Source organism: Podarcis cretensis, assembly GCF_951804945.1.
Source record: "Podarcis cretensis genome assembly, chromosome: 12".
Taxonomy (NCBI): domain Eukaryota; kingdom Metazoa; phylum Chordata; class Lepidosauria; order Squamata; family Lacertidae; genus Podarcis; species Podarcis cretensis.
The window spans coordinates 5,205,813-5,232,481 of record NC_137181.1 but is presented as its reverse complement, the minus strand read 5'-3'; the positions used below and the strand labels follow the sequence as shown (position 1 = coordinate 5,232,481).

General features: G+C 47.3%; 1 protein-coding gene and 2 long non-coding RNA genes across 5 annotated transcripts in view; 2 read left to right on the top strand and 1 right to left on the bottom strand.

The window, feature by feature from the left end:
- The window catches only part of LOC307199303, a 270,585-nt gene that overhangs the window by 40,550 nt on the left and 203,366 nt on the right, over nt 1–26,669 (bottom strand). The window lies entirely within an intron of this gene.
- Nucleotides 1–26,669, top strand: part of PTH1R (parathyroid hormone 1 receptor) — a 228,536-nt gene that overhangs the window by 65,594 nt on the left and 136,273 nt on the right. For both annotated transcript variants that reach the window (XR_013831822.1, XM_079946899.1), the window contains exon 2: nt 8,923–9,028. Coding sequence is in view for 1 of the 2 variants with exons in the window: in XM_079946899.1 (XP_079803025.1) it covers nt 8,923–9,028 (106 nt within the window). In the remaining variant the exon portion in view is untranslated. The remainder of the gene's footprint in view (nt 1–8,922; nt 9,029–26,669) is intronic.
- Nucleotides 1–26,669, top strand: part of LOC307199352 — a 199,145-nt gene that overhangs the window by 125,971 nt on the left and 46,505 nt on the right. The gene's annotated exons all lie outside the window — the stretch shown is intronic.

The window sequence follows — 26,669 nt, the reverse complement described above, 5'->3', positions numbered from 1 at the left end:
GAACTCTTTAAAACCTGGCACGCTGGACTCCGTCTGGCAGCCTTACGATACTTGGCTCCTCAGCGTGATTGAGCAACTTGTTGCTTGGGCAGAGGCTGCCCACCCAGACAGAACTTGCTTGGGCACCCAGACCACCAGCAATGGCAGTTTAGGTTGCCCAGAGGCTTAACTGCCCTGGTTCAATATTGAACTAGATAACCCCACGGTCTGATTCTGTCTAAGTCAGCCTCCTATGTTCTTACGGACCACGGGGCGAGATGCTGTGATAGGAATTTTGAGGTCTTAGATATATGATAATGTTCATAAGTGTACCAACCAAGCACATACATAGATCAGCACAGGAAGGCCAACCTGGAACCATTTTTATTCCTAAACTGAGCAAATGTTTTCTCTGCAAGGTCCAAGTGGAAAAGCCTCCCCATTGTCTTTTCGTTCACAAATCCTGTCTTAAGGGTATGTCTGTGTTTGAATAAGGTGTGAGCCTGTGACCTGGTCCAGGAACTAAGTATTTATCATTACAAAAGACTGGCCAGGCTCCCCAAGCAATCCAATCAAGTAACCTGCCAGACAGGAGATAAACAGGAGAAAAATAATATTAAAATTTCTATTTTGTGATGTAGGTGTGATGTATCTGAGGGGTGGTCTTAGGTTACACCCCTTCTGTGATGTATGTATGATGTTTCTGTGGGTGGTCTTGATCTACAGGATGGGAATTTCAAAAGTCTTTATAAGGCCTTGCATGCCATTTTTCTGGGTCCCTCCTCTCTCCTGCATGTGAGGGGAGCACCCTGTTGCAACAGATCAATAAAGATCAGGCTTACTAGCTGCTTTGCTTCTCAATATTCTCTGGTTGGCCTCTGTTATTTTCTCCTACCAATAGGGAACCTATGTAAGGATTCTATATGGGCTCTTGGATACCCCATAAGGGAAAAGGGCAATTTTTGTTTACAACAATGCCAATCAAGATGTCTCACAATTGCACATCTCTTGATGACGGGTATGACCAGGGTTCAACCCCGGCTGCTCCAGCTGCACCGTGCACAAACACCCGTTCCCAGCAGGGGAACTGGCGCAGGATGGAATCTTGCCCGCTGGGTGACGTCCCCCAGCAGTTGTCAGCTGATTGACAGGTGGGTGTGGTTTGGGGAAATGGCCTCGGGGGGACAAGATTGGCCCATGGGTATGCTGTGGGTTAAACCACAGAGCCTAGGAGTTGGCGATCAGAAGGTCGGCAGTTCGAATCCCCGTGATGGGGTGAGCTCCCGTTGCTCGGTCCCTGCTCCTGCCAACCTAGCAGTTCGAAATCACACCAGTGCAAGTAGATAAATAGGTACCATTGAGGTGAGAAGGTAAATGGCGTTTCTGTGCGCTGCTCTGGTTTTCCAGAAGCGGCTCAGTCATGCTGGCCACATGACCCGGAAGCTGTATGCCGGCTCCCTCAGCCAGTAAAGCGAGATGAGCGCCGCAACCCCAGAGTCGGCCACGACTGGACCTAATGGTCAGGGGTCCCTTTACCTTTACCTTTATAGACAATACAGTGACACCTTGGTTCTCAAACGCCTTGGTACTCGAACAACTTGGAACCCGAATGCAGCAGACCCGGAAGTAAGTGTTCCAGTTTGCGAACCTTCTTCGGAAGTCGAATGTGTTCCGATTTGAGTGTTATGCTGAGGTCTGTCTGTTTTGGCTACTTATTTTGCGTTTTTGTTTCTGTGACTGTGTGGATCCCAGTTCAGCTACTGATGCATGGATGGATTGTGTGACTGCAGTACATTGTTTCTTGCTTTCATTTTACGGATCAATGGTCTCATTAGATAGAAAAATTCATGTTCAATTGCTGTTTTAGGGGTAGCTTTTAAAAGTCTGGAACGGGTTAATCCATTTTGCATTTCTTTCTATGGGAAAGCGCGCCTTGGTTTTGCAACGCTTTGGTTTTCGAACGGACTTTCGGAATGGATTAAGTTTGAGAACCAAGGTACCACTGTACTGAACTAGCTAGACTGGTGCTTTGACTCTAGAGAAGGCAGCATCCTCTGTGTGTGATTACTCCGGGACTTTTTTTTTTCTTTTTTTTTTTGCAGAAATTTATTTATTTATTCACTTATTTATTTATTAAATCTGCATACCACCCTATACTCATTGCTCAGTTGTTTTGAGCATGGTGCTGATGACACCAAGTTTGCAGGTTCAATTTCCGTATAGTACTGCTGCATATATAATAATAATAATAATAATTTATTATTTATACCCCGCCCATCTGGCTGGGCCTCCCCAGCCACTCTGGGCGGCTTCCATAGAAAGCAAAAATACAGTAAAATATCACACGTTAAAAACTTCCCTGAGCAGGGCTGCGTTAAGATGTCTTCTGAATGTCAGGTAGTTGTTTATCGCTTTGACATCTGCTGGAAGGGCGTTCCACAGGGCGGGTGCCATTACCGAGAAGGCCCTCTGCCTGGTTCCCTGTAGCTTTGCTTCTCGCAATGAGGGAACCGCCAGAAGGCCCTCGGCGCTGGACCTCAGCGTCCAGGCAGAATGATGGGGGTGGAGACGCTCCTTCAGGTATACTGCATATTCTTGCATTTCAGGGGTTTGGACTAGATGAGCCTCAGGATTCCATCCAACCCCACAATTCTATAATCTCAGGGTGGTTCACAACATAAAATCACAATATAAACACTCTTTCTAACCTAGGGTTTAGCTACATTAGTAAAGAAACAACGATAAACATGTGCTATAATTTTCTTTCTGGGGGCTATAAACATGCAACACTAGATGGCGCCAGAGAGCAGGAAATTTTTATACGCTTTTTTCCATAGGAATTTTGTTGTTGTTGTTCTAATCTAATTTCTGACGTATTTATAGTGGGATTTCTCCTGTGCGTAGATCCGCCCTTATACCCCAGGAGCAGTATCTCCTTTTTTGGAACCGAGGGGAACTGTCATTGTTTGTTTGGGGGATTTAGCTGGGATGTTGTTGATGGAGGGAAAAGGACATCTGGGAGGTAGAATTCCTGGTGGCAGACAGAGCGATTTACAAGGGAGATGCCCACCCCCAGAAAGAAAAAATATATATTTTTAACCCCGCCGGTATTTCCAAGGCAGCGGGGAAGAGATGTTCCTTTGGGAGCCTGTCGTCAGCTGTCGTCTTGCGCTATATTTATCAGGACGGCAATGAAAAGGTTCCCCCGCTGCCAGCCTTGAAAGAGGGGGGACGATTGCTTAGTAGGGTGCCCCAAACACCATTAAAGGCTGCAGACATGAGCAGTGTTTCCTAATCCGTAAAGAGTGTGTAGCAGGCACATGTCTGGGTGCTTAGATCCACTTCCCATTCTCCTGGAAAAAAAGGAAATCAGGAGGAAGTGCGGTCTAGTGGGTGGAGCTTCAAATCCGGGTATCTCGTCGTTGGAGTTGAATTGGGAATACACACAGAGAGTTGTTCTCATGGACTTATTTCAGGAATATTTGTGCCGTTGGAGTTACTGAGTTGTGCGTGTCAATACAGTGGGACCTCGGGTTAAGTACTTAATTCGATCTGGAGGTCTGTACTTAACCTGAAACTGTTCTTAACCTGAAGCACCACATTAGCTAATGGGGCCTCCTGCTGCTGCTGCGCCGCTGGAGCACGATTTCTGTTCTTATCCTGAAGCAAAGTTCTTCACCCGAGGTACTATTTCTGGGTTAGCGGAGTCTGTAACCTGAAGCCTATGTAACCTGAAGCATATGTAACCTGAGGTACCACTGTATTGTTTTGGCATTATATATATCAGGGATGTCCAACCAGTCAATCGCGATCTACTGTTCGATCGTGGTGGGTCCCTGGTTGATCGCAGGACCTTGTGTCCCCCCCCCCCCAAAAAAAAAGAGCTCAACGACTTTGATGAAGTTTCCCCTAAAAATGCTCAACAACTCTGGTCAATCCAATGGGTATATCACTGCCAGTTTTTTTAATAGTTGGAGTAGATCGCAGTCTCTTGGAAGTTGGACGTGCCTGGTATATATTATTTGAGATTTCATGTACTCGAAGGTGTCAAAGTGTCACACATTATTAATGAATTTTGTAAACCGCATACAGAGTTGTTAAATTTGTGAACGATTTCTTCGTAGGATGAGTAAGCGTCTGATGTTCCTTCATTTAAAGGAGCCAAATGTATCTCCACCCTCCAAGGCACTCCAAAATTGTCATTTAAATTCTACTCAATATTGATCCAAAGCAGAACTCTGACATGTAGTTAGCAGAGTAAAAACACGGTGCAGGATTCCAAAAAAAAAAAAACAGACTAGAGGCAATTGATTTCATCCAGCAAAGCTTTACTGCTACTGAAGGCAGGTGAGAATAATGGTCACAAATCCAGTACATTCAGAATTGGTGCTGTCCATAAGAAATCCAGTTGCAGCAGACTTAACTTAAACTTACAATAACTTATAATAAGGCTAAAACCTTAACACTAACGCTCATCTCACTTTACTGGCCGAGGGAGCCGGCGTACAGCTTCCAGGTCATGTGGCCAGCATGACTAAGCCGCTTCTGGAGAACCAGAGCAGTGCACGGAAACACTGTTTACCTTCCTGCCAGAACGATACCTATTTATCTACTTGCACTTTGACGTGCTTTCGACCTGCTAGGTTGGCAGGAGCTGGGACCGAGCAACGGGAGCTCAGCCCGTCGTGGGGATTCGAACCACCGACCTTCTGATCGGCAAGTCCTAGGCTCTGTAGCAAATCGTCACAACTTGTAAGATTGTGGTTAGGCATTGGTTTTATGAACTGGTTGGTGGAGGGGCATGGATTGGCTGTTAAAAGAATCCAGGGGCTCGCCATGTTCTTGTCTGAACCCCTGTCAAGGGGCTAGGGCCACGCAAGAGCCCCTGGGAGCATTTGGGGAGAGGTGAGGGCATGGTACCCAGCTCCATCTTTCTCCCCAAAATGTTTTCCCTTTCTGACTTTCGCGGGTGTGCGAATGTCAGTCTGTCCCCATGCGGCGTCAGATAGTCACAACCAATGCCTAAGCAACCACTCACATTTTTGTACAGTGTTGCCTCGCAAGACGAAATTAATCCGTTCCGTGAGGCTCTTCATATAGCGGTTTTTTCGTCTTGCGAAGCAAGCCCATTGACAGCTTAGCGGATTAGCTCTATTAGCGGTTTAGCGGCTTTTAGCGATCAGCTGTTAAGCAGCTTATCAGTGGATCAGCTGATAAGCGGCTTAGCGGCTTAGAAAAAGGGGGGGGGAGGGAAAAAACCCCGCAGGAACTCGCAAGACATTTCATCTTGCGAAGCAAGCCCATAGGGAAATTCGTTTTGCGAAGCGCCTCCAAAACGGAAAACCCTTTCGTCTAGCGGGTTTTCCGTCTTGCGAGGCGTTCGTCTTGTGGGGCACCACTGTATTTTAATAAACTTGTGGCCAAAACTATGCCAAAAACCTTAAACAACCTCCTGCTTGCTTCTTTCATGCTGAGAGGCTTCCAGAACCCTCTTGAATTAAGTAGAATAGGAAAGATCTCTACCCATCAGATCAATACTTTCTGCACCAAGATATACAAACTGACAAAGAGCTCCAATATGGAGGCAGGGGGATTGGGGGGGGCAAAGGTTTCACGAAACAGCAACCCCCTGGTTTTGTCTCTGCACCAGTCACATCCAGACAAGGAACATGTTCCTTTTCCCTCCACGGCCGTTTTTCATCACGAGCTGCCACCCTGCCAGCAGATCAGCCTGGGGTGTCGAGTGACCAGGTGTGAAATGAGGCAGGGACCCCTTTGTGTTCTCATTATTTATAATTGGCCGTTAGAAGTTGTCGTCTGATTCAGGAATTGTGAGTTGATTGCACGCCTGCCCTTTAGCTGATTAATTAGATCAATTGCATTGGCGTCTATCTGCACATGAACCAACCCAAAAGAGCAGGGCCTTTTTGAAATGTCAAAGGGGGTATAATTAACTTGCAATTCCACAGAGCTGCTATTCTTTGTGATTCTACCACTGTCTAAAATTCAGTCACACCTGCAGCTTTTGTTCTGCTCATTTGCTTGTTGTTCCATTGTTCTACTGTCCTGTGATTTGTAGGTATGATCCCTATAAAGGAATATATTATAGAAAATAGATATTAGCATATCATAGAGGAACTCTGTCCCAAACAATAGTATAGAATCATAGAGTTAGAAGGGACCCTGAGGAACATCTATTCCAGCCCACTGCAATGCAGGAAGAGGCAACTCCCCCATACAGGGATTGAACCTGCAACCTTGGCCTTATCAGCACCATGCTCTAACCCAGTGTTTCCCAACCTTGTGCCTCCAGCTGTTTTTGGACTACAATTCCCATCATCCCTTGCCACTGGTCTTGCTAGTCAGGGATGATGGGAGTTGTAGTTCAAAAACAGCTGGAGGCACAAGGTTGGGAAACACTGTTCTAACCAACTGAGCTATCCAGTGACCACATGGCATTGTGTTGTTGTTTAGTCGTTTAGTCGTGTCCAGCTCTTCGTGACTCCCTGGACCAGAGCACGCCAGGCCCTCCTGTCTTCCACTGCCTCCCGCAGTTTGGTCAAACTCATGATGGTAGCTTCCCACCATCTCGTCCTCTGTCGTCCCCTTCTCCTTGTGCCCTCCATCTTTCCCAACATCAGGGTCTTTTCCAGGGAGTCTTCTCTTCTCCTGAGGTGGCCAAAGGATTGGAGCCTCAGCTTCAGGATCTGTCCTTCCAGTGAGCACTCAGGGCTGATTTCCTTCAGAATGGAGAGGTTTGATCTTCTTGCAGTCCAGAGAGTCTCCTCCAGCACCAGAATTCAAAAGCATCCATTCTTCGGCAATCAGCCTTCTTTATGGTCCAGCTCTCACTTCCATACATCACAACTGGGAAAACCATAGCTTGAACTATGTGGACCTTTGTTGGCAAGGTGATGTCTCTGCTTTTTAAGATGCTGTCTAGGTATGTCATTGCTTTTCTCCCAAGAAGCAGGCAGCTTAATCACAGCTAAAGAAGCCATCCAGCCTCAGCTTGAAAAAAACCCTTCAATGAAAGAGACTCCACCAGCTTCTGAGGGAGTTCATTCCACAGCTGAATGAAAGTTCTTCCTGAGGTTTAGTCGGAATCTCCTTTCTTGGAATTTGAATCCATTGGTTTGGGTACTCCCCTCCAGACCAGGAGAAAGCAAACTTGCTCCATCTTCGATGTGACAGCCCTTCAGATATTAGAAGGCAGTTACATCTCCTCTCAGCCTCCTCTTTTCCAGGATAATAATAATAATAATAATAATAATAATAATAATAATAATAATAATAAATTATTTATATCCCGGCCCCCCCAAGCCGAAGCCGGGCTCAGAGCGGCTAACAACAGTAAAAGTAACACAGTTTACATAAAATCACAATCAATTAACTGAAATACATTCTAAAACCAATTCATTCTGCCAATCCAGGTATCCCCCATCCTGTGTTCCTGTTCCTGATTATCTCTGCCCAAGTGCAGAACCTTACATTTCGTCCTGTGACGCCCGTAAAATTGGAAAAAATATATAAAACTGGTGACAAATTATGCTGGAAATGCAAGATCAAGGAGGGAGATTTTTATCATATGTGGTGGTTGTGTGAGTCTATCAAAAAATTCTGGGAATCTATCTACAATGAACTAAAAAAAATATCCTCAAATATACCTTTATAAAAAAAACCCCGAAGCCTTTCTGCTTGGAATAGTTGAAGAGGAAATCAAAAAGGAAGATCAAACACTCTTTCAGTACGCGACAGTGGCTGCCAGAACTCTAATAGCGCAGAATTGGAAGACATCAAAAAATCCCAACTATAAACGAGTGGCGATATAAATTATTTGATTATTCAGAATTGGCAAAAATGACTAAGAAAATAATAAATCAAAAAGACATAGAGTTTAACAAAGATTGGAATAAATTTATGACATATATGGAAACAGAGGTAAAAAATCTAAAAATCACAGTAGGTGCGATGTAACACTTGTGATGTAAAGAGTTTTCTGAGGAAAAGAAACTGCAGATAAAAAATCATATAATATATTCTGAAACCGAGATGAAGGGAAGTCAATTGGTGTTGTGTGTTATTTAGTAAATGTAAGCTAATTTGTATCGTATGTTAGGAGATTTCTTTCTCTTTTTTCTTTTTTTTTCTTTTTGTTTTCACTTGTTATTATTTAATAATAATAATAATAATAATAATTTATTATTTATATCCCGCCCATCTGGCTGGGCCTTCCCAGCCACTCTGGGCGGCTTCCATAAAAACCAAAAATACAGTAAAATCACACGTTAAAAACTTCCCTGAACAGGGCTGCCTTAAGATGTCTTCTGAATGTCAGGTAGTTGTTTATCGCTTTGACATCTGCTGGAAGGGCGTTCCACAGGGCGGGCGCCACGACCGAGAAGGCCCTCTGCCTGGTTCCCTGTAGCTTTGCTTCTCGCAATGAGGGAACCGCCAGAAGGCCCTCGGAGCTGGACCTCAGTGTCCGGGCTGAACGATGGGGGTGGAGACGCTCCTTCAGGTATACTGGACCGAGGCCGTTTAGGGCTTTAAAGGTCAGCACCAACACTTTGAATTGTGCTCGGAAACATACTGGGAGCCAATGTAGGTCTTTCAAGACCGGTGTTATATGGTCTTTCTTGATGTATGTCTTTTCTGTGCGTATGTATTATGTATGTTTTTTTTGTTTGTTTGTTTTAATGTTTGATGAAATAAAATGATTTAAAAAAAAAACATTTCGTCCTGTGCAATACAGTGGTCTTTTGAAAATTGCACCTCTCTGGTGGTTTTGTAGCCATTTCCCCAACCTAAACGATCTGGACACAGTATTGCGGGCATGGCGGGGGGGGGGGGCGTCTCTTGTGCCCTGCTGTCTCTCACTATTGCTTGCAGCAATAGACATATCAGCGATATTGACCTCGCTTTGCTCTTGTCTCCTTGCAGGAGGATGTGGACGACGTCCTGACAAAGGAGGAGCAGATCTTCCTGCTGCTCAAAGCCAAGGCCAAGTGTGAGCGCCATCTAAAGGCCAAAGGACCCAAACTGCAAGGTGAGTGAGCCTCTCTCCTCCGGACTGTGGGATGTGATACATAAGTAGCAGTCAAGTACAACATTCCTTGTTTTCCTAGAGTGGACATGCAGGGGAATGTTTGTTCCAGCCAGTCAAAAACTTCCTGTTTCCTCCTGGCCTGGAGCACCCTTCCTTTAGCATGTGGCTAGAGGTGGGCGTGGCCTTACCTGCCCAGGTAACAAAAGGGACAAGGCACGCAGCACACTTCCTTCTTTTCGACTCTCTTTGACTTCCTCCATCGTGGGACCAGCAGCTTTTTAGCTTTCAGCCAACAGAGGACAAAGGGACTATTCCTAGGCAACCTAAGGCCCGGGGGCCGGATGCGGCCCAATCGCCCTCTAAATCCGGCCCGCAGACAGTCCGGGAATCAGCGTGTTTTTACATGAGTCCTTTTATTTAAAATGCATCTCTGGGATATTTGTGGGGCCTGCCTGGTGTTTTTACATGAGTAGAATGTGTCCATTTATTTAGCATGCATCTCTGGGTTGTTTGTGGGGCATAGGAATTTGTTCATATTTTTTTTCAAAATATAGTCTGGCCCCCCACATGGTCTGAGGGACAGTGGACCGGCCCCCTGCTGAAAAAGGTTGCTGACTCCTGCCATATGGGATAGACCCACATGTATATACTTTTCAACTAAGTCTGCCTTCGGGGATCCAACTGTGAACTGATGTGAGGAAACTTATTTTATATACTTTACATAAGATTGTGGTGTGATTATTCTTTTAAGAGGGATATAAGGGGACTTACCAAGAATCTAATAGCAAGAGGTTTAAACAAGCCTGCCACCAGCCATCTGCTGTATGTTTAAAATGGGAATGTAAAACTCTGCTAAGTAAAGGAATCGCGGATGACTCTGGGGTTGCGGCGCTCATCTTGCTTTACTGGCCAAGGGAGCCGGCGTACAGCTTCCGGGTCATGTGGCCAGCATGACTAAGCCGCTTCTGGAGAACCAGAGCAGCGCACGGAAATGCCGTTTACCTTCCTGCTGGAGTGGTACCTATTTATCTACTTGCACTCTGACATGCTTTTGAATTGCTAGATTGGCAGGAGCAGAGACCGTTTACCTTCCCGCCAGAGCAGTACCTATTTATCTACTTGCACTTTGACATGCTTTCGAACTGCTAGGTTGGCAGGAGCAGGGACCGAGCAATGGGAGCTCACCCCGTCGCGGACCTTCTGATTGGCCTTCTGATTGGCAAGCCCTAGGCTCTGTGGTTTAACCCACAGAACCACCCGCATCCCGCTAGCGCAGGTTAGGAAGGATTTTAATAAACAATATATCGTCTCCTGCCTCCCTGAACCTTCCCACACAGACTGGACTGGCCAGTAAGTTTCCCCATAGGAATGAACTGGGCTGCTTGGGGGGTGCCCGATATTTGCTCAGCTATGGATGGGGCTGAGTTTCTTCCCACTACCTGGAAGACTTGGAGAGCATTGAGAGGGGTAACTTGTCGCTTGGGCAGCCCAGGATCTGCATGTATAACTGCCCAGGTTTGCACCCTGGGGAGGTCTGTTTAGTGCTGTTAACACAGCAGATTGACTTCACACACCCCCCAAAGGCTCACCCCATGTCTTTCGAGAGAGATGGGTGCCAACAGCTGTACACAATTTCTTCTCTCTGTCTTTTCCCTCTCTCCTGAGTGCACCTCACACTCAAGCAATCCCCACAGCTGTACGCAGATACACAGACGTGGGTGGCGCTGTGGGTTAAACCACAGAGCCTAGGACTTGCCGATCAGAAGGTCGATGGTTCGAATCCCCGCGACGGGGTGAGCTCCCGTTGCCCGGTCCCTGCTCCTGCCAACCTAGCCATTTGAAAGCACGTCAAAGTGCAAGTAGATATAGATACCACTCCAGCGGGAAGGTAAATGTCGTTTCCGTGCGCTGCTCTGGTTCGCCAGAAGCGGCTTCGTCATGCTGGCCACATGACCTGGAAGCTGTACGCTGACTCCCTCGGCCAGTAAAGCGAGATGAGCGCCGCAACCCCAGAGTAAGCCACAACTGGACGTAATGGTCAGGGGCCCCTTTACCTTTACCTTTACCTTTATACAGAGATAATCATTTATGAGTGGTTCAGATTGCCAACTTTTTGCCTTTTAATACATTAGATTGATGACTCTTGGGCCCTAGGTCACGCAGCACACCTCGTATAGCCAAGTGGGGATTTGAATCTAGATCCCTAGTCCAATGCCATAACCACTAAACCATGCTGCCTCTCAGTCACTGCAGATGAAGATGCTGTTAATGACACAAGAGCAGACGCAGCCAGTCAGTTGGCAACCAAATGCTGCTTCCCGCTTCCCCAAGAGTCATCAATCTGATGTATTTAGGGGTCCAAATTGTGTGTGTCTGGCCCCATCTGTCAACATTACCAGGCACCCACTTCCCACCACAGGGCTGGTTCAGTCTCGCACATATATTTTCTATTTCGAGTTTCGTTTAATGGGTGCCAGATGCAGGGAACCAGCGACACAGAGAGTGAGTGTGTGAGTGCGTGTGTCAGTCAGTTTGCAAAGGGTGTGTGTGCGTGTGTCTGTGTTTGTGATAAATTCTCAGTCCCTTGTCAATACTGCAGCTGTTCTTCATTGAAACCACGGAGAGTCCTGTTTGCCACCCAGAAAGCAGTTTTCCCTTTACAGTCCTAGCTGTGAGTTGCTCTGGGACGAGGCTGGGTCCCATGGTTATGAAAACATCCCTTTCCAAAAACAAAAATTCTCGTGTGTGTGAGAGAGAGAGTGTGTGTGTCCTTAAAACACGCTGCACAGCCTTTTCTGCTTATTTCAGGATTCCTGCTCCATATGGGCAGAATCCCACCCACTTTAACCGCATCCTGGTGGATCTTCATTACATCAGCCAATTAGCACCTCATTGAGACTCCCTCCCACCTCTGGTGCTTTTTCCTGTACTTTTGACCTCGGAGTAGACCTGCAGTAAGACACAGCAGTGCCCCCATTTGGGGGCTCTAAAACCCACATTTGCAGAATCATATTGCTGGATGCGACCACAAAGGACTTCTGGTCTAACCCCACTGCAATGCAGAAATCTTTTTGCCCAACATAGGGGACTCGAAACCATGAGCCTAAGAGCAAGAGTCTTCCCTGAAGCAGGTAGGTAGCCGTGTTGGTCTGCCGTAGTTGAAACAAAATGTAAAAATTCCTTCCAGTAGCACCTTGTTGTTGTTGTTTAGTCGTTTAGTCGTGTCCAACTCTTTGTGACCCCCTGGACCAGAGCCCGCCAGGCACTCCTGTCTTCCACTGCCTCCCGCAGTTTGGTCAAACTCATGCTGGTAGCTTCGAGAACACTGTCCCACCATCTTGTCCTCTGTCATCCCCTTCTCCTTGTGCCCTCCATCTTTCCCAACATCAGGGTCTTTTCCAGGGAGTCTTCTCTTCTCATGAGGTGGCCAAAGGACTGGAGCCTCAGCTTCAGGATCTGTCCTTCAAGTGAGCGCTCAGGGCTGATTTCCTTCAGAATGGAGAGGTTTGATCTTCTTGCAGTCCACGGGACTCTCAAGAATCTCCTCCAGCACCAGAATTCAAAAGCATCAATTCTTCGGTGACCAGCCTTCTTTATAGTCCAGTTCTCACTTCCATACATCACTACAGTGGTACCTCAGGTTACATACACTTCAGGTTACAGACTCCGCTAACCCAGAAATAGTACCTCGGGTTAAGAACTTTGCTTCAGGGTGAGAACAGAAATCATGCTCCAGCGGCGCGGCAGCAGCGGGAGGCCCCATTAGCTAAAGTGGTGCTTCAGGTTAAGAACAGTTTCAGGTTAAGAACGGACCTCTGGAACGAATTAAGTACTTAACCCGAGGTACCACTGTACTAGGAAAACCATAGCTTTCACTATACAGGCCTTTGTCGGCAAGGTGATGTCTCTGCTTTTTAAGATGCTGTCTAGGTTTGTCATCACTTTTCTCCCAAGAAGCAGGCGTCTTCTAATTTCGTGACTGCTGTCACCGCCTGCAGTGATCATGGAGCCCAAGAAAGTAAAATCTCTCACTGCCTCCATTTCTTCCCCTTCTATTTGCCAGGAGGTGATGGGCCCAGTGGCCATGATCTTCGTTTTTTTGATGTTGAGCTTCAGACCATATTTTGCGCTCTCCTCTTTCACCCTCTGTTGGTATGAGCTTTTGTGTGCATGCACACTTCTTGCACACAAAAGCTCATACCAATAACAAACTTAGCTGGTCTCTAAGGTGCTACTAAGGGACGTGGGTGGCGCTGTGGGTTAAACCACAGAGCCTAGGGCTTGCCGATCAGAAGGTCGGCGGTTCGAATCCCTGCGACAGGGTGAGCTCCCGTTGCTCAGTCCCTGCTCCTGCCAACCTAGCAGTTCAAAAGCACATCAAAGTGCAAGTAGATAAATAGGTACCACTCCAGCGGGAAGGTAAACGGTGTTTCCGTGTGCTGCTCTGGTTCGCCCAGAAGCGGCTTAATCATGCTGGCCACATGACCTGGAAGCTGTACGCCGGCTCCCTCGGCCAATAAAGCGAGATGAGCTCCTCAACCCCAGAGTCGGCCACGACTGGATCTAACGGTCAGGGATCCCTTTACCTTTAAGGTGCTACTGGAAGGAATTTTTAAATTCTGTTTCCCTGAAGCAGCCTCTGAGAGTTAAGAATCCTAGATCAGCAAAGGGTCAGAGGCAAATGGGACGAGGGGACACGTGAATACCTCGATTTCCGGACAGCTCTGTCATTCAGAGCAGCAGAGCTTGCCAGATCTGCTTGAAGGACCTTAGATCTGAGCTGTCCACTCTCTCTAGAGAGGTATTTTTATCTGCAACGACTGCAGCCCGAACTTTGGTGGCAAAGGGGTGGAAGGAAGATGAAGCCCTGACAATAACAGACTGGCATCATAAACTACAAGAATTTGCTGAATTGGCGCAGTTGGCAAATAGCCTGAGAGGCAATTCAAAACAAAAAATTATGGAAAGATAGGACAGATATAAGATATACGTTCAAAAATATAGTAAAGGTTCATTTCCTATGCTAGCATTCGATTGATATTGGAATGTATTAGATAAAATGTAAAGAAATATACAATAATAAGAGTACATTCATTTGTTTAGAAAAAAGAATATACAATGAGATTGACAGGAAGTCTGTAGTGTTGGTACAAATACTATTTTGAAATGGCTTTATGTCTTTGTTTTTTCTTTGTTTTTTTTCTTTTTTCTTTCTTTGGGTACATAAATTTGGTATATAAACTTTGAATACATGTTGGAAATTATATTATAATATGCCCTGTAATGTAATATGATAATGTATACATATGTGACATAAGAACATTAATAATAATAATAATAATAATAATAATAATAATAATAATAATAAAGATCTGAGCTGCCCAACAGATCTGATTTTGTAAAAGGGTTCCAATGAATTTGCTGCACACTTAGAACAGGGATTGGAGGAAGGAGACAGAGAGAGAGAGAAGGGATTTCCCACTTAAGGGGCACAATGAAGGTGAAAATTGCCTGGAAGGAAAGACAAGCTAGGAGAGGGGCTTTGAACAAAGCAAGAGTGGGAGAGTCTGTGTAGAAATCGGATGTTCTTTCCTACCGCACTCCCAAGCTTGTAAGAGCTGTCAGGTCTGCTTAGGCCCGGGGTCTGTGTCCTGTTAGTTTTAATGAGCGAGACGAAGTCATACATAATTAAGAGAATGTACATACACTTGGCCAAAACGTTCAGAAGTGGCTTTGGAGTGTTCCATAGACCGTTTTTTTCCTTTTTTCGCTTTAAGATGCAATCTGATTTATTAACACAGGCAAGGTGGCTCTGGAAATGGGTAGCAAAAACAATTGTGCAAGACTTTTCAGCCAAGAGGAAAAGCTTTCTGACAGTGAGATTTGTTTGAGAGGGGAAAGGTCTCCCTGAGGAGGTTCTCGACCCTCCTTCCTTGGAGGTTTTTAAGCAGATGTTGGATGGTTTAGCTGAGATTCCTCCATTGCAAGGGGTTCAACTAGATGACTCTTGGGGTCCCCTTCAACTCTACAATTCCATGATTCTATCATTCTAAGAGGTCCCTCCAGGAGGTTTAAGGGAACAGGGCCACCCAGATGGGTTTTGCCTCCTGAAACCAGCTCCCCACCACCTCCACTTTTAGATACTGGTGGAAAACCAGTCTCCCTGCTTGCCTGAGAGCCAATGGTGGTGTAATGGTTAAAGTGTTTGTCTAGGACTTGGGAGACTAGGGTTCGAATTCCCACCCGGCCCCATGAACCTGATAAAATGTTCAGAGGAGAACCATGGACCTTGAACTCCTTAGAGGAAAAGGCAGTAGAGAAATGTCGCAAATGAATAAGTACTGACCTACTTAAATCATAATCATTTTAGAAACTGGATTCTCAGAATCCCCAGACTTCCCTCCACTCCTCCATGGTTTCCCTAAATTTTCTTTTCAAACTGCATCGTATCATATTATTATTTTATTTATTGTTTGTTTGTTTGTTTGTTTGTTTATATATACATACCCCGCCCATCTGGCTGGGTTTCCCCAGCCACTCTGGGTGGCTTCCAACAGAATATTAAAATACAATAACCTATTAAACATTAAAAGCTTCCCTAAACAGGGCTGCCTTCAGATGTCTTCTAAATTTCAGGTAGTTGTTTTTCTCTTTGACATCTGGTGGGAGGGCGCTCCACAGGGCGGGTGCCACTACCGAGAAGGCCCTTCTCCATATTTTCTTAAAACTCAGTTGTAACCATAATTCTCGCTTCATTGCAAGAGTTTGTTTGTTTTTTACAATCCTGCCTATGTTTTTAATTGTTTAGAGTGTTCTTTCAACTAACTTATAAAATTTCCCCATTTATTGTCCTCTTGATCTCTGATTTCCCCAGTCTGATTTTCGCCATTTCGGCGTAGTCCATCATCTTTATCAACCATTCTTCTTTTGTAGGTAATTTATCCTCCTTCCATATTTGGGCAAATACCCTAGCATCTGCCCAGCTGTTGTTGCATACACCACGTTCTGATAACTTTTAACCCAGCCAGGGTGTTATGTACTGAGTTGAACAGGATCCAAAATGCAGCAGTCTGATTGGCCCTAGAACAATAGGACCCAGAATTCAGCAGTCTGATTGGTCCTAGAACAATAGGGTCCAGAATGCAGCAGTCTGATTGGTCCACAGGAGCCACCCAATCCAGCTCCAGGTGGAAGTGAATCCACAACCTGATTAGCCTACAGGAGAATCCCGGAATTAGCCAATCATGTGGGGCCCATCGTATAAATACAGTGGTACCTCGGGTTAAGTACTTAATTCGTTCCGGAGGTCCATTCTTAACCTGAAGCACTGCTTTAGCTAATGGGGCCTCCTGCTGCCGCCGTGCCACTGGAGCACGATTTCTCTTCTTATCCTGAAGCAAATTTCTTAACCTCGAGGTACTATTTCTGGGTTAGCGGAGTCTGTAACCTGAAGCGTCTGTAACCTGAGGTACCACTGTAATGTATATAAAGCAGACATTCTGGGGGAACTTCCATTCCTCCTCACCACTATGAGCTGAATAAAGAGCATGAAATCCACTCTCGACTCCGAGTATATTTCACAGATTCAACAAAGAGAATCCAGCCATTGCTTTTTAAAATCCTAGCGATGTTAATAGGACTAGATAAGCTCGTATTCGATAGGCAGCAGCAAAAGCTGACAAAATAATTCCAGCAGAACGGCGGTCGCTGTCCCAACGAGAAAGGGACAAACGATCAGCTTGTCAGTGTCTCCCCGCAAATCAGAAAGTGTTCTATCTTATGTACCGTATTTTTCGCTCTATAAGATACACCAGACCAGAAGACGGACCTAGTTTTTGGAGGAGGAAAACAAGAAAAAAAAATATTCTGAATCTCAGAAACCAGAACAGTAAGAGGGATCGCTGCCAGTGAAAGCAGCAATCCCTCTTGCTGTTCTGGCTTCTGGGATAGCTGCGCAGCCTGCATTCGCTCCATAAGACCCACACACATTTCCCCTTACTTTTTAGGAGGGAAAAAGTGAGTCTTATAGAGCAAAAAATACGGTAAGTTAGACAAAGCCTCAGCTTGGAAATAAACAGTCTGGCAAAGGACGTGAATGATCCCCAGAAGACAGGGAAATATCTCCATGGTTTGCAGTGGAAGTCACTTGCAAAATAACTTTTACAGACGGGGACGTAAAGGAGCAGCAAGGTTAAAGCATTCTTAAAGGTAAAGGTAAAGGGACCCCTGACCATTAGGTCCAGTCATGGCCGACTCTGGGGTTGCGGTGCTTCTGGAGAACCAGAGCAGTGCACGGAAACACCGTTTACCTTCCTGCCAGAGCGGTACCTATTTATCTACTTGCGCTTTGACGTGCTTTTGAACTGCTAGGTTGGCAGGAGCTGGGACCTGGGACCGAGAGCCAGTGTGGTGTAGTGGTTAAGAGCGGTAGTCTCGTAATCTGGGGAACTGGGTTCGCGTCTCTGCTCCTCATGCAGCTGCTGGGTGACCTTGGGTCAGTCATACCTCTCTGAAGTCTCTCAGCCCCACTCACCTCACAGAGTGTTTGTTCTGGGGAGGAAGGGAAAGGAGAATGTTAGTCGCTTTGAGACTCCTTCAGGTAGTGATAAAGCGGGATATCAAATCCATACTCTTCTTCTTTCTTGGGGTGGAGGTACAATCTCCAGATGCTAGAGTCCGGATCGCCTCTGACCTTCAAAGCATGAAGGGAAGCAAAACAGTCTCTGTCATTCTTGAACGAAGCCCAAATAGCCAGGAATGGAACTATCGGAGAGCAGGAATATTCCTCAGTCCACATTTCGCAAACATGCTGACCTAATTCATACCTCCTGGAGTAATACATGGGTTTGAACACACACACACACACTGGATTTCATGCGCCTCTGACTTTTGCCCTAAAATTCTCACATACCCTCCGACATTTACTCCAATGAAAACCTTATTCCTCCTAATAATAAGGAGGGAAGGGAGGACCCAGAAACCAAACCCCATTTAAGAGGGGAGCCACATGGAATCGATTCCATTGTGGAGCTGCTTCAACCGGGGGGCTCGTAAAATTTTACTGACTCCACCCGCCCTGCTTGTGATGTTCCTGGGGAACACAGATCTCCCGTAAAACTTTGGTGGCCTTTCCGTAATTCTATCCAGGTCTTAATCGTGAACGAAAGCACTTAATTAGCGAAATGAGAGCCGTTCTTGGGGCTCGATCCTCATGGCTCCTCCTCGAGGGGGAAGGAAGAGTGACTCAGGAGCAAGAGAGGACTTAAATAAGTGCAAGAATCTGAATTGTAGACTTGGAAGGGACCCCAAAGGCCATCTAGACCAACCACTTGCCATGCAGGAATCTCAGCAAAAGCATCCACGAAAAGATGGACAGCCAACCTTCTGCTTAAAAACTTCCATGGAAGGAGAGTCCACAAACTCCCAAGGGAGACCGTTCCGCTGCCGAACAGTTTTGACTGCCAGAAAGTTCTTCCTTTCATTTAAGCCACTTTCGCCCTTCAGTGGAGGTGGGGTTGCGGTTTCATGGCCCCACCACACGCAAGGCGGCTGGAGCCCCCACGCGATTGGGGGGATTCCCAGCCGTGTCACCCCCTGGCCAGCCAATCGGCTGGCTCTGGGGGCGTGGTCTGCCCTATTTAAGACAGGACGTGACCGGGGATCTCCCTCTTTGCCGCCCACCAGCTGTTCCTGTTTTTCCCGCCCTAGAAGGTTTTCGTTCTTTGACCTTGCTATGGACCTTGGTTGGTCGCCGTTGAGGGGCCTGGTAGGAATTTTTCCACTTGGGAAATTGGCACCAGCCACTTGACTTTTGCCTACCTCGTAGCAAATCGTCACAACTTCCTGGGTATTGGCGGTTAGGCATTGGTATGGTTCTGTAGATGGAAGAGGGGAGGTAGCGCCATCACCTGCCCCACATATTGAAGGATTCAGGGGGGGGCGTGGCCCTGACTGAAGCCTGGGGAGGAGAGGGCCTAAGGCACGCCCCAGAGCAGAGACCCCGGGGGAGTTGATGTGCATCAGCAGCACTCCCCCTACTGGTGGTTAACCCTTCCCGGACTTCAAGCAGATGGGCTGAAGTCGGATACAGTGGTACCTCGGGTTAAGTAGTTAATTCATTCTGGAGGTCCGTTCTTAACCTGAAACTGTTCTTAATCTGAGGCACCACTTTAGCTAATGGGACCTCCTGCTGCCACTGCACCGCTGGCGCACAATTTCTGTTCACATCCTGTATCAAAGTTCATAACCCGAGGTACTATTTCTGGGTTAGTGGAGTCTGTAACCTGAAGCGTATGTAACCTGAGGTACCACTGTATAGTTGGTTAGGACCAATGCCTAAGCCAATACCGCTCATCACCTGTAACCAATACAGTGGTACCTCTGGATGCGAACAGGATCCGTTCCGGAGCCCCGTTTGCATCCTGAAGCGAACATAGCACACATCTGCATGGGTCACGTTTTGCTGCTTCCGTGCATGCGCATGACACCATTTTGAGCGTCTGCGCATGCACGAGCGGCGAAACCCGGAAGTAACGCATTCCATTACTTTTTTGGGTTGTAGACCGCAAATTATTGCAGACTCTTGGGGTGGGGGAGGCTGCCCCCCTTCTTCCTTCTCCCACTGAAGCTCCATCTCTGCAAATTATAGCACCGACTCTCACATGGACGTCTGTCCAGGCAAGGAAGAGGCACGACTGGAGCTCTAGGAAAGGCAGAAACGCTCATTGAATCGTCGAATTGTAGGGTTGGAAGGGAATCTCAGCTAAAGAAACCCTTGCAGATGGCCGTCCGGCTTCAAGAAGGGTGCAAAAAGGGCAGTGAGGGGTGCTTGGCCCGTGGTGGGGCCAAGGAGGAACTGTCACCAAGGGCCACATAGAGAGGAGAGGAGGGCCACACCTCCCCATGTCCCAGAGCCTCCAGCTTTTGCGGTATCAACTCATTTTCCAGCCCTCCGTACGTTTCCCATATGCAGAACTTGGCTCAGGTTTCCAGGGTGGGAAAACCCGAGAAAGACTTGTGGTTTTTTCCTTTTTTAAAAAAAAAAACAGAGCAGAAAAATTTGTCCCCACAAGGCTGCGGTTTGCTTGCTTGCTTTTTAAATTTAGCTCCCAGATGAAAGGCATCCCGGAGGAACAGGAAACCCCCAAACGCCGTGTGTTTCTCGAGACGTAGGTAAACATGACGTCGCGACCTCGGCGGTGGGCATGAGGTGCCCACCCCAAAATGTGGCCCTGGAAGGGGATGAAGAGAAATAAGTAGCCCTGGACCGTCCAGGCCCCCACCCAACCCCCTTCTCCCGTTGCTTTTTATGAATTAGGAGCCTGTGTGTTGACCACGGTTTGGAAAGGAAGAAGGGACATTTTGCGGGAAAGGCAGAGAGAGAAGGAGGCGTTTCACAAAAGCCTGTTATTAACAGCAAACTTCCAGGCTTGCAGCGTGGCTATTCTGGGTGCAGCTCGGCTGTTTCCATCTTAGCTCGGGTCCGTCCTGTCCGTCCCACCCCCTTCCCCAAATAAATAAATCTCTTATGTGCTAGGGCGAAGCATCACCTCGGATGGATGAAAATAGGAATACGTTCAAGGACTTAGGCTCATTGTCTGCAGGCCCCCCGAGTGTGCGCACACATTATTTCTCAGTCTCAAAAGTTATTTTCTGCCTCCCAGGTTTCTGCAGCTGCCTGCCTGCCATTCGCTGATTCAAAATGAAAGGATTGTGAGGTGATTTTAAGGGTGCCGTATTTTTCGCTCCATAAGATGCACCTGACAATAAGATGCACCTAGTTTTTAGAGGAGGAAAACAAGGGGAAAAATATTCTGAACGAAACAGTGGATGTATGATTTTTGTGGTTCATGCTGTGGCCACAGACATGATATGTGATCTGATGGTGAGTTTGGGGTAAAAAGGTAAAGGTACCCCTGCCCGTACGGGCCAGCCTTGACAGACTCTGGGGTTGTGCGCCCATCTCACTCAAGAGGCCGGGGGCCAGCGCTGTCCGGAGACACTTCCGGGTCACGTGGCCAGCGTGACATTGCTGCTCTGGCGAGCCAGAGCCGCACACGGAAACGCCATTTACCTTCCCGCTGGTAAGCGGTCCCTATTTATCTACTTGCACCCGGGGGTGCTTTCGAACTGCTAGGTTGGCAGGCGCTGGGACCGAGCAGCAGGAGCGCACCCCGCCGCGGGGATTCGAACCGCCGACCTTTTGATCGGCAAGCCCTAGGCGCTGAGGCTTTTACCCACAGCGCCACCCGCGTCCCGCGAGTTTGGGGTAGCCCAATGCAAAAATCCTGAGGATCCATGTGGATCCATGCTTTGTAACCACGTTTTTGCGCCATTGTGGCCCCACGAAACAGTGGATGCATGATTTTTTTTGGAGCAGGCTGTAGCCATGGATTTGCTATGTGATCTGATGGTGAATTTGGGGTGACCCAATTCAAAAATCCTGAGGATCCATGGGCTTTTACCTCCCCGCTCCCAGGCAGCCTCCTTTATCGCTAGCCTCCCTTATCTCCCTCCCGATCACTTGCCGATCAGCTGTTTCCTTTCAACACCCCCTTCCCTCTTGTTTGCCTTAGTGTCTTTTCCTTAACTGGAGCAGTTTTTTGCTCCTCCTTTTCTTCTAATTTCTCTCCTCATTACTTTAGTCTTCCTGTCTCCTCTCCTTGCAAGTTTGCTGTCTTTACCTTCCACTCCCAGGCAGCCTCCTTTATCTCTAGTGTCCCTTATCTCCCTCCTGATTGCTTGCCGATCAGCGGCTTTGTTTCAACACCCCCTTCCCTCTTTCTAAAAAAAAAAAAACCATAACCTGCTTTTCTCCCCTGGGCAATTCAGCTCCAGGGACCACGCATTCACTCCATAAGACGCACAGACATTTCCCCTTACTTTTTAGGAGGAAAAAGGTGCGTCTTATGGAGCGAAAAATACGGTATATTGCAGATATTAAAATTTCACAGCATGAAGCAATTGGGTGCATAAAAGCTGGCTCCTTTTGGAATAAAAATTGCCAAACCCATAATTAGGATTCCAGCTTTACTAGCCAGAACATATTCAAAATAGGTACAAAACAATCAACGATACATTCAGAAAGTTGCATAAAGCATATGCATATCTAAGTGTAGGTTCTTGATTATATATATAACATAATTACGATCAGAGTAAAAGAGAGGTTTAAAAGGACGTATTTAAAAACATACCTCTCCAGAGCAGGGCTTGTTACACTATGGAACTCCCTGCCACATGAGAGGCAGCAATGGGCATCAACCTGAGTAGCTTTAAAACAGGATTGGACAAATAATAATAATAAAATTTTATTTATATCCCGCCCTCCCCAGCTGAAGCCGGGCTCAGAGCGGCTAACAACAGTAAAAGTAACACAGCATTCTAAAATTAATTCAGAATCAAATTGATGGCAACCACTGGGCTAGAGTTCTGTGAGGATTGCCTAAGGAGGGGGTCAGATTGTGCCTAGGCCCAAGGCCTGGTGGAACAGCTCTGTCTTGCAGGCCCTGCGGAAAGATGTCAAGTCCCGCTGGGCCCTAGTCTCTTGGGACAGAGCGTTCCACCAGATCAGGGACACGGCCGAAAAAGCCCTGGCTCTGGTTGAGGCCAGCCTAACCTCCCTGTGGCCTGGGACCTTCAGGATGTTTTTATTTGAAGACCGTAAGGTCCTCCGTGGGACATACCAGGAGAGGCGGTCCCGTAGGTACCAAGGTCCTAGGCCGTATAGGGCTTTAAAGGTCAAAACCAGCACCTTAAACCTGATCCTGTACTCCATTGGGAGCCAGTGCACCTGGTATAGCACTGGGTGAATGTGATCTCGCAGCGAGGACCCCGTAAGGAGTCTCACCGCGGCATTCTGCACCCGCTGGAGTTTCTGGGTCAGTCTCAAGGGCAGCCCCACGTAGAGCGAGTTACAATAATCAAGTCTGAAGGTGACCGTCGCGTGGATCACAGTGGCTAGGTCAGGGCGAGAGAGATAAGGGGCCAACTGCTTAGCTTGGCGGAGATGAAAAAATGCCGCCTTTGTTATAGCTGCAATCTGGAGGTCATGGAGGTGAAAGCTACCAATCGCTACTTGCCAGCACGACTCTGCTCTTGTCTCCACGGTTGGAGGAAGCAATGCTTCTGAACACTGGGGATCTTGTGTTCAGATCCTGCTTTGCAGGTTTCCCTTGGAGGAATCTGGCTCTCCACTGTGAGAGCAAGGACGCTGGACTCGATGGGTCGCTGGCTTAATCTAGCAGGTCCTTGTTGTTGTTGTTTAGTCGTGTCCGCCTCTTTGTGACCCCCTGGACCAGAGCAGGCCAGGCACTCCTGTCTTCCACTGCCTCCCGCAGTTTGGTCAAACTCATGCTGGTAGCTTCGAGAACACTATCCAACCATCTCGTCCTCTGTCGCCCCCTTCTCCTTGTGCCCTCCATCTTTCCCAACATCAGGGTCTTTTCCAGGGAGTCTTCTCTTCTCATGAGGTGGCCAAAGTACTGGAGCCTCAGCTTCAGGATCTGTCCTTCCAGTGAGCACTCAGGGCTGATTTCCTACAGAATGGATCGGTTTGATCTTCTTGCAGTCCATGGGACTCTCAAGAGTCTCCTCCAGCACCAGAATTCAAAAGCATCCATTCTTTGGCGATCAGCCTTCTTTATGGTCCAGCTCTCACTTCCATACATCACTACTGGGGAAACCATAGCTTTAACTATACGGGCCTTTGTTGGCAAGGTGATGTCTCTGCTTTTTAAGCAGGTCCTTACCTTGGTGGCCATTTGACACAGACCCGATTCATGCTCATCTTCTCCTCCCCACGCCCTGCCGAAATAATTTGGGCTGCTTTGCCCATTTTCTCTCCAACCCACGGGCTGTCCTTCCCGTAATGAGCTGACCACAAGGGCACAGCGTATCCCGGCTTGCGGTCTCTGCTGCCTCGTCCGCCGTGCCAGAGAAACCCAGGGATGATTTATTATTCCGCCCTCCTGGATAAACACCTCGGGACCTTGTTTGCTTTTTTGCTTCCCGGCCAGAGCGTTTGTGCAGAGGGTTTCAATGTGCTCTTTTCGCATCGAGGCAGAGCTTGTGGCAAATGCAAACCTGGGGCAGAGAGGAAACACAAAGCAGTTGAGCCAGGAGAATCCCACTTATTATCAAGCCTAGTTTAGATGTTAAGAGTGATTTTAAAAAATGATCAGAGCCCTGAAAGGTGGATCAGAGTGTCTATCTCAGGGATGGGGAACCTCAAGGCTGGGGTCAGAATGTGGACCTCCAAACCTGTTTACCTGGCCCTTGAGAATCTCCCCAAGCTGTGGTCTAAACCACTGAGCCTTGGGCTTGCCGATCGGAAGGTCGGCAGTTCGAATCCCCACGACGGGGAGAGCTCCCGTTGCTCGGTCCCTGCTCCTGCCAACCTAGCAGTTCGAAAGCGCGTCAAAGTGCAAGTAGATAAATAGGTACTGCTCTGGCGGGAAGGTCAATGGCGTTTCCGTGCGCTGCTCTGGTTTCGCCAGAAGCGGCTTAATCATGCAGGCCACATGACCCGGAAAAACTGTCTGCAGACAAAAGTCGGCTCCCTCAGCCTGTAAAGAGAGATGAGCGCCGCAACTCCAGAGTCATCCATGACTGGACTTAACTGTCAGGGGTTTTTTACCTTTACCTTTTACACACCCTTTCTTGCTACACCCCTTTCCTTGCCGTGCTTCATAATTTCCTGGGCTGTTTTTGCCTGTTAACAATGTCCCTTTGTTTTTTGTTTGTTTGCTTTTCTATTTTATTTTGTTAATGTGCGGACAAACAGACATAACACGCAGACGTACATTATATAGCAAAGAAAAAAGAAAAAGAAAGAAAAGGAACAGAAAAGAAATAACAGTGTTAACAAAAGGGACCGTAGCAAAAAAATAAAAAAATTCCTCAAAAATACTCTAATGAACAATATATTTTAACCAAATTTCAAATCCATTTTCTTTGTTGACTTCCTCATCCTCTACACGGGTCTAATATTGACCATAATAATCTGCTTCCTTTTGTCTTTAAACATTAAAACATCAGTCATTAAAAACTTCCCTAAACAGGGCTGACTTCAGATGTCTTCTAAATGTTATATAGTTGTTTATTTCTTTGACATCTGATGGGAGGGCATTCCACAGAGTGGGTGCCACCACCGAGAAGGCCCTCTGCCTGGTTCTTGTAACCTCACTTCTCGCAGGGAGGGACCTGCCAGAAGGCCCTTGGAGCTGGACCTCAGTGTCCGGGATGAACTATTGGGGTGGAGATGCTTCTTCTGGTATACAGGACCAAGGCCGTTTAGGGCAGGGGTCAGCAAACTTTTTCAGCAAGGGGCCGGTCCACTGTCCCTCAGACCTTGTGGGAGGGCAGGCTATATTTTGGGGGGAAATGAACGAATTCCTATGCCCCACAAATACCCCAGAGATGCATTTTAAATAAAAGCTCACATTGTACTCATGTAAAAACACGCTGATTCCCGGGCCAGATTTAGAAGGTGATTGGGCCAGATCCGGCCCCAGGCCTTGGTTTGCCAACCCATGCTTTAGCCTGATCCACACGGGTGCTTTTTGCATGCTCTTCGAGGTGACATGGATGATAGGAGAAATGGTTTTGTTTTGCACTCATCAGCAATTTGGGAGAAGCAAGCATCTGAGAAAGCAAACCCCACCGCAGCATGGTGGCAAGGACCAGCAACGTTTGCCTCAGGAATCTCGTTCATCCAAACATCCCTTTCCCTTACAGCATCTCAAAGTGGGAAGGCACAAAGGCTGCCAAGACCGCTGTACCCTGTGGGTAGCAGGAACCGGTCCCTCGGTGTTTGCCCAAGGCTGTTTGCAGCGATTCTGCTTCCCATCAGGGTCTCTCGGGGCAATTCTCCTGCCTCATTTCCAGGCAGCTGGGAGTTACAGCTGAGAAATGAAACCAAACAGGCCTCTTGCCACCATGCCCAAGTGCAGCGTGTTTCCTTTGAACAGGGCATCCTGTGAGCAGACCGGATCTGGAACCAAATACCCCCAAATCCCTCGTGTAAAACAAAGACCTGAATGTGGGGCTGAGGCTCTGTCTGTTTTTCAGATGGGTAGGTCCTGTTCATCGCTAAATGTTCCTGCCATGCTTGGCTGAGAGTGGAATTTCAGGGTGACTTCAGAAGTACATAAATGGATGAATATCGGAGGAATGTCAAAGTGCACAAAGATATTTGATCGGGTTTGTGGAATTTCTCCAGGGTCACTTACTCTAGGAGCAAAACAGTTCCTCCTGGAAGTGTTCCATGCACCTCTGTGGGTTTTGCCAATATCAACACTGACCTTTCGTCACACTCTTTCCAGGCACAGGTCTCCGCGAAAACCTGCTCTTTAAAGCTGAAACAGAACAAACAGCCACCTGGCTTTTCTGCAGATTTCTTTTTGCTCCAATTCAGCAGTAGAGAGCAGGTTTTCATGGGGAAAGCTCTGGAGCCCCCCAAAAGTGGGGTTGCTTGGACATGGAGCTTTAACGCACGAACCGTGCATGGAAAACACAGAGGAAAAGATAAGCCCTGAATTGCTGCTGCCTTGACTGAAATTTCAAGGCGAATTTAAAGATTCCTATTTGGGCAAACTCTCCATGGCGTTTCTAGGGAGGCAAAGAAGGGGAGAGATTCCATGCC